The following is an 8475-nucleotide window of genomic DNA, read 5'->3' as shown; positions in this document are numbered from 1 at the left end:
ACCACGGCGCCGCCATGGCGTCCTGGCGCTGGGAGAGGTGGCATATCGAGCTATGCCATGGTGGATGTAAATATATCGTTTGATATGGCTTCCATGGCGTCGCCATGGTCGCCATACCACGATATGTTGGCATATCGGTCGATATTTGTACATATAAAAGTTAGATTAAAATTTTTAAAAAAAAAAAACCATTTAATAGCTTAGATGCTTTTTTATTAATGTCTATTGGAGGTGTAACTTAAAAGTATACACCTGCAATACACATTATCAATTTATCAACAATAAACATATAGAGAGGGGGGCCTCTTGGTTTTTTTTTTTTCTTCTTCGCAACCTCTTTGTTCAGTCTCTGTGAACAGGGACTCAGGGAGATAGTCGAGACTCGAGAGACAGAGGAGAGCCTCTCGGTTTTTTTTTTTCTTCTTCGCAACTGCTTGTACAGGGAGATAGTCGAGAGACAGAGGGTGGGGGGGGGGGAGGAATTTATTCCAGTTACAACCACGATACTCTTTTTTTTTTTTTTTCCTCTTCTTGCCTTGCGATTGCAGCTTGCTTACAACAGAGACCTCTCGGTTTTTTTTTTTTTTCCTTTTTTCTTCTTGTTGCCTTGCACTTGCAGCCTTGCAGGCTTGCACACAACCTCTCGGTTTTGAGCTTTTCTGCTTCTTGCCTTGCAGTTGCAGGCTTCCACATAGACAGAGAATGAGAGAAGGTGTTTTATTTTTTTCTTCTTCTTGCCATGCACACAGCCACACACAACAGCAGCACATATTCAACTCCATTAGTCCATAATTCAGTTTTTTTTTTTCCCCCTTCAACTTAATGTTATAGTAGAAAAACCAGTACTTTGATAGTTTGATTTTGTGTTTTAGTTCAGCCTAAAAACCAGTTTAATTGTTATTTTTGTTTTGTAACTTTTGTAGTCTCTTTCATAGTTGAACTAATGGATGGTTCTACACAAATTAGTAGTGAGGGTGAAAATATTGCAAGTACTGGAGCTACTCCAGGATATGATCCAAGCAAAGACCCAGCAAGGAAGGCCAAATCAAATGACCCTGGGTGGAAGTATGGATATTGGCCAGATCTAACAAACAAGAATGTTGTTAAATGCTCCCTTTGTGGCAAAGAAATGAGCTGTAGGATTAAAAGATTGAAGCAACATTTGGTGGGTGGATATGGAGATGTTACTAAGTGTACCAAGACAAATGATGCTATTTCTCAAGTGATGAGGGAAGCTCTAAATAAAAAAAAGAAGAAATCTGTTACAGAAGTGTTGGCTGATGATGATGGTGATGATGATGCTGTAGAAGTTGGAGGGCAAGTACAATCAGAAGATACACTAGAAGGACAATCCCAGACTCCTACAGCTGCTAGGGTGGCTCCTAGCTCTGGGACAATTGCTAAGAAAAGAAAGGTTACTCAGCCTCAAGTAAGGGGTCCCATGGATGCTCATGTTAGAAGGACTCCTGAGCAAGTAGTCAATGAGAGGCATAATAGTAGTTCTACTCAGACTACTATAGAGAACCGTTTTAGGACATCAGAACAAAAAGCCAGAGTTGATAATCGCATTGCTAAGTGGATGTATCAGCAAGGTATCCCATTCAATGCTATTAAGGCAAGGACCATTGAGGTGATGTGTGAGTCTATTGCACAATATGGTTCTGGATATATTCCACCTTCATATCATCAAGTGAGAGTGCCATTGTTAAGAAATGCTGTGAATGAAACTGCAGAGATGAAGAAAAAATATGAAGAGTATTGGAAGCAGTATGGGTGCACTCTTATGTCTGATGGATGGACGGATAAACTGGGAAGGCACTTAATTAATTTTCTAGTTAACTGTCCAGAGGGGACTCATTTCATGGGATTTGTTGATGCATCTGGTATGGTTCAAAGTGCACAAATGCTATTTGAATTGCTTGATAGCAAAATTGATGAGATTGGTGAGGACTATGTCATTCAAGTTGTGACTGACAATGCTTCAAATTATAAGTTGGCTGGTAAGATGCTTATGGAAAAGAGAAGAAGGCTATACTGGACTCCTTGTGCAGCCCATTGCCTAGACTAGATGTTGGAGGATATAGGTGGTCTGAAAGACTTTAAGAATGTGATAGGTAAGGCAAAAAAAATAACCACCTTCATCTATAGGCACACACGTCTTCTTAATGCAATGAGAAAAAGAACTGGACAAAAGGATCTTGTGAGAGCTGCAGTTACTAGATTTGCAACTGCTTGTTTGACATGTCAGAGCTTAGTTAGGGATAAGGATGCATTGAAGCATTTGTTTATTTCTGATGAGTGGAAGGGTTATAATTTGTCAAAGACAGAGGCTGGAAAGAAAGTGGAAGAAACGGTGTTTGCTGTACCATTTTGGAACACTGTGGATGATTTTATTAGAGCATCGAAGCCACTTATTGTTGTTTTGAGGATTGTTGATGGTGATGAGAGGCATGCAATGCCTGAAGTTTATGTTGCTATGGAAGAGGCAAAAAAGAAAATACGTGAATATTTAGCACATAAAGAACGGCTGTGGAAGAAAATTATGAGTATCATTGACAGGAGTTGGGAGTGTCAGATGGAGCATCCATTGTATGGAGCCGCACTATTTCTTAATCCCGGAAAATTTGTCATGTTCAAGGAAAGTGAAGATGGCGAACTGATTGCCAATCTACACATCTCATTGGTTGATGTCATGACCAGATTGGTAGTTGATCCTGCTATACAAGACAAGATAACTTTGCAAATTGATGATTATAGATATTCAAAGGGTTGTTTCGGGAGGGATATGACGATTAGACAACGGACAACCATAAATCCTAGTAAGTAACTTACTATTTTTAGTTTGTACCTACGTTGTATGCTACTATGTCTATGATGTATTACTATTAATTCAGTTTTTTTATTATATTTTTATAGTTACTTGGTGGAGTACAAATGGAGGTCGTGCTTTTGAGCTTTCAAAGCTTGCACGACGCATACTAGGCCTTTGTTGCTCTTCTTCTAGTTGCGAGCGCAACTGGAGCACATTTGAGTTTGTAAGTATAAAGTATTAACTTACATGATTACATTTACTTTTAATTTATTTTTTAGACTTTTTTTTTTTTCACTTTTGTTATGTCTTTTATTGAAAAATGACTTTTTTGTTCTCTCTTGTTTATGAATTCAGATTCATACCAAAAAGAGGAATAGACTGGAACATTCTCATTTGAATGATCTAGTCTATGTTCAATATAATAGCCGCCTCCATGAAAGGTTTCAACAGAGACGTGAGCTGGAAGGCAAAAACAAAACATATGATCCACTAATTCTTGATGAGCTGGATTGGTCTAGTGAGTGGATGGTTACCCAGTCAGGGGAAGATTTAGTCCATCCCAATGATGATCTCACGTGGGATGATGTTGGTAAAGCAATGGGGGCATCGATTGAAGCCCCCATCCGACTAAGGAGAACTCAAGCATCAACCTCTAGAGCCGATGTGACATATTCACGCCGTGGACATGCTAGAGGGAGAGGTAGCTCAAGGATGGCTGATGTTCAGGATGACTCTGAGCTAGATGAAGATGAGGAAGAAGAGGAAGATGATGTGACTGACGACGAGAATGTCGTAGATGACTATGTTGGTGTCGAAGAGCCACGACAAGAAAATCTGCCAAATGCAGATCTTTTAGATGAATATGATAATTAATTAGTTTTGGTCCTTTTGGATATTATGATTATGGATTGTTTAAACTTTGAAGTTTGAACTTTAAACTTTGATCTTTGAAGATTAGTTAAGGACTTAAAGTTATCTAAATTTGGTTGATTACTTGACTTTAATATTTTGATCTTTGATTACTATATTCAGTTATCTATCTTAAATTATTTTTTTGTTTTTGAATACATAATTTCCTCTCCTCTTTCATCAAATTCATATATATTAATATATACCTATTACTTTGTTTAGGTTGCTTTGCTCCAAATCACACACACTGAAGAAAGACTATTGCTATCAAGCTTCAATAAACAGGTTAGCCTATCATTTGATTTTTACTATTGCTTTCAATTATTTGATAGGTTATCTATATTTTCAATTTTTCATATTTTCATATACACTAATGGATATTAGTTACACTTTCATGAATTAAACCATAGTGGCATAGTATATTAGTAGTAGTGTAGTACACTTTGATGTTGATTTTTGATGTTATAGGACATATATTATAACATACTCAATGACATTAAAAATAGAGAAAATAAAAAATTAAACATGGTCGACATGCTCGTCATGGCGTTCATGTCGATATATCGACGTGACACCCTTCCACCGACTTGGATCATCGTGACGCCGTGGCAACTATGATAATAATAATAATAGGAGTACAACAATGTTCATAAAACTGATAGGAGATATGATGCATACTTGTGTGTCTTTGTACTATTCTTTGAGTAAGTGTGCAACAGCAGAACTGCATCAGAAGCAACTAAAGCAGCTGCTCTCATCTCTCTCCAGTCCACTCTTCTCTGCATTAGAATTACTATGTTTTTCTTGTTTTTCTTGCAATAAGTTAAGAGCTCAAAGCATAATCCTAACCAGGGAACAGTCTGAATGGACAACCTCAGAATAAATTGGAGATTTTCAGCAAATTATGGGAAACAAAGAGGTTCTTCATCTTTCCTCCACTAAATTGATATTTGATAGAAGAAGAAGAACAATCGGACATACCTAATTGCCTTGCAGTTCTCCTCGTTAGCCTTCTCCTCCAAAGTCCAAACGAAAACGATAGATGAGGATCCAGACACTTAGGTGGGAGAGGAAACGAAATGTTAGGACTTGGAGATTAGGGTTTTTCGTTTTCTAAATCAATTTAAATCTTACGGTTCTAACAAAAACGAAAAACTTACATCCTACAGCACAAAATAGATCCCCAAAAGCCTAAATGCATTATATATATAATATATATATATATATATATATATATATATATATATATATATATATATATATATATATATATATAATTATAATTAGCACAGGGTCGGGCTGGGCTAAGCCCGGGGCCTAAACCTGAACCTGACTCGACCCTATTAGGGCCACAGTAATGCTAAACCCAATACCACCCTTGGGATTGAAAAATCAAGGTCGGGTCCGGGCCGGGCTCAGGGTGGGTTCGGGCCGACCGGGCTTTATTGACAGGCCTACAGTAGTAATCTCCAAGTAACTCGAATCATAGTCCCCCACCCCCATGATGCTTAACAAGGAAAAAGCATTGACTGGTTTAGTTTAGTGAGAACCAGGGAAAAAAAAAAGATTGGTATAATGGCTTTGCAGTCGAAATCCCCTTCCCCCACCCCCATTAAAAATTTAAAATAAGCATATGGAATAGTTCAATTTATTTATTTTTATTTGAAAAGAGAACACCACCCGGTCATGCAACACACGTCACCCCTGTGCCCTCACACAGGAGCCCAAGAAATGATCGCCATACCCCTAGAAACCCCAAAATTGACTAGGGGAGCAGCAGTTATTCTGTGTTCCTATGTCAAGGTGCATGGGTAGCGTGTCTAGTATGATCGAGTTACGTTCTAACACCAAGTTAGCATCATTTTTGGTATCCCATGTATCAAGGACGCGGTAGAGAGATTTTCGTCGTTGCCTTTTCTCCCATTTGGATTCCAATATTTTTGAATTTATTCTTCTCCTAGTAATACAGAGGGAAATTTATCCTCTAAAGTGCGATGCACTGCCCAGTGCACCACACTTCAAAATTCAAATTAACATGCACCCAACACTTAAAAGGATAAAAAGACATCACTGCCCATGTTTTTTACGGTTGGATTCTTAAGTATGGTGCACTGAGATGCACTTGAGAGGATGAAACTCCGATTTGAAGACTTGGCTGACCCACAGTACTCAAAAGAGCTTAGAAGCACAATTTAAAGTAAGTCTGTCATTCGATCGGCTCAGTTTGGTTTTAGTTGGGTTGAATTGTTTTGAGACTGATAATAGGCTAAACCAAAATTAAAATATTAAGCTTGTTGCGTCAAGAAATCTCCAAGATGAGTCCTCCTATGTGAAGACCTGCACAGAGGGTTAGAGAAGACACAGAGAGCCAATGCTTAAGTCAAATTTCTCTAAGCAAACAATTGAGAATGATTCAGATAGTGTATATACGGTCATACGTAAGTATATATAGAGTTCGTGACCCCAAGAGGCAGCGAAGGGGAGAGTCCCAATATTGTAAGTTTCATCTTTGGTAAGAGAATCACAAATAGCGTCCTTCTAGGAATGTGATCCCTCATTTGCAGGGATCGTTAGACGTTTTCTTAATAGATTCCTTAAGGAATTGATTGGCATGTGGCGCCGTTTTTAGTAGTTTCCATATGGGATTAGGTGATGGGAGTGATTCAGTATTCTCCACTCATTATGAAGTCATGACCTCCCGCTTACGTGCCGTAACCTCATTGGGTGGTTATACTTGTGTATAACAAAGCTAAAATTTAAATTCAGTTTCAATCCAATTTGGATTGACTTTTTACCCGGATCAAGTTAATTAGCTCTTACAAAGAAAAAGTTAATTAGGCTTCATAGGCTTAGCATGGGCACATTTATATTTAGTCAGGTCAGTTACCAGACCACAAGAAAAATAAATTTGTAATTAGGATCAAAAGTTAACAGGGCCTCATAGTCTAGACATAGGCATGCCTTGTATTCGGCCAACCAATCATTCAGTTAGTAGTATAAAGTATCATGTTCAAGTTAATCGGGTCTCATAGGTTAGACATGGACACATTTATATTTGATTAGTTTTGATAAGTTGATTACCATTTACCACTTCATAATTGGGATCAAGTTAATTGGACTATAATTAATATTTTTTAGTTTGATCAAGCTATAAATGAGTTCTAAACGGTTGGTTCCAATTGGTTTCCTGGGTGAATCAATCAATCCTTATTGAGCATCTATCCATTAAACAAAAAAAGGGATAAATTCTTAGATCCACTAGATAAAAACGGAAATTACAAGATAAGTAGGTTTTAAATTTTTTTTACATCCACTATTTTTTATTTTGAAAATATTTACGTAATCCCCAAAGTTAGTTAGTACTCATCCAAATAAAAGCAAACTTCCAAAATTACCCTAACATCATTTATCAAAAAATAAAAAACTGTTTAAACCACATTGAAGAAAACAACCGTGAAGTCCACCAAAAAAAGGAAAGATTATGATAAAGTGGGATGAGAAGATTACGGGAAGTGGTAATACCTATTACGGTATTATGGTGATGGAGGATTTTAAAATTTAAAGTGGTAATACCTACTACGATATTACCCAAAAAAAATGAAAACATATTTTATAGCGTCAGTCCAAAGATAACGGAATTAAAAACAAAGAAAACGGAACACCAAAATTCGAGATCATAAAAAATAAAAAATAAAAAATCTAACGTCAAGTCCAAAGGGCGTGTGGTGGTCAATGTCTCCATACGACGATGACTATGATCCCTATTCATTGCAAAGCGGGAAAGGGCATTGGAAGGGTATTTTGGAATATATGAAAACTTTGAGAGGGGTTTGTGAACCCTACGATGGTAGGTGAACCGTCCTCTATGGGTAGATGGAAATTTAGTCTTAGAAGGAAAGCTTAATTTTTACCCAAAAAAAAGGAAAAAAAGAAAGCTTAATTTCAATTATTATATTGCTATTTTTTAGAATATCTTTACAAATATCATTGGGTGAAATGTGAAAGAGACACTTTGCAAATTTTTTAAAACAGTTTTTTATTTTCGATAAATGAGATTGGGGCAATTTTGGAAATTTGTTTTTATTTTTTCCTTGTATTGACCAACTTTGTGGATTAAGTAAATCTTTTTGAAATCGTAAGTAGTGGATGTAAAACTAATTTGAAGCCTACTTATTTTATAATTTTCGTTCTTATCTTTTGGATCTAAGAAATTTTCTCATAAAAAAAAGTTCGAATGCTTGAATAATAATCGGCCGGTCTAGGCCTGGCCTTGAACCGTTTATTAACCGTCAGTCCAGATTCGGGCTTTAACAGTTGGATTCCGATTTCCCATCCGGTCTTCTAGTACGGGCCAGCTTTTGACACCCTTTAAAACCCACCCCAATCCCTCTTTTCTTCTTTTTTTTAAAGTTTGAAACCTGAACTGTTTTTAAAAAACTGTTTTTCTTCTTCCTATTTCTTTGGTCCACCACTGTTCTCTCGAGGGTGTGTCCATTTAATGAGTTATTATTATTGATTCATTTTCTTTTACTCCGAATCTTCTTCTTTTTCTTAATCGACAATAAAATAATTTTATTTGTTTTTGGAGGGAACTCAGCACGAAAGGTCGCGAGTCTCTGTTCTCTCTCTATATAAAGAGAAGAGAAGAGAACCTCTCTCTGGGAGGATCAAGGTAATCCTAAACGACCTAAAGAAAGAGTCTTTGGGAAAGAAGGGGCGAGAGAGGGGGCAGACTAGTTTTGTCTTCGATCAAA

At 37.1% G+C, this 8475-nt stretch overlaps 1 protein-coding gene across 1 annotated transcript; it reads left to right on the top strand.

The window, feature by feature from the left end:
* The first annotated feature begins 2170 nt into the window (after positions 1-2170).
* On the top strand, positions 2171-2827 carry LOC122659597. Its single transcript, XM_043854696.1, has one exon. The coding sequence runs from the start codon at positions 2171-2173 to the stop codon at positions 2825-2827; it is 657 nt and encodes a 218-aa protein (XP_043710631.1).
* Positions 2828-8475: the final 5648 nt, after the last annotated feature.

This window comes from Telopea speciosissima, chromosome 4 (assembly GCF_018873765.1).
Source record: "Telopea speciosissima isolate NSW1024214 ecotype Mountain lineage chromosome 4, Tspe_v1, whole genome shotgun sequence".
NCBI classification, from domain to species: domain Eukaryota; kingdom Viridiplantae; phylum Streptophyta; class Magnoliopsida; order Proteales; family Proteaceae; genus Telopea; species Telopea speciosissima.
Note: the sequence above shows the minus strand (reverse complement) of the source record. Positions and strands in the feature narration are given on the sequence as shown.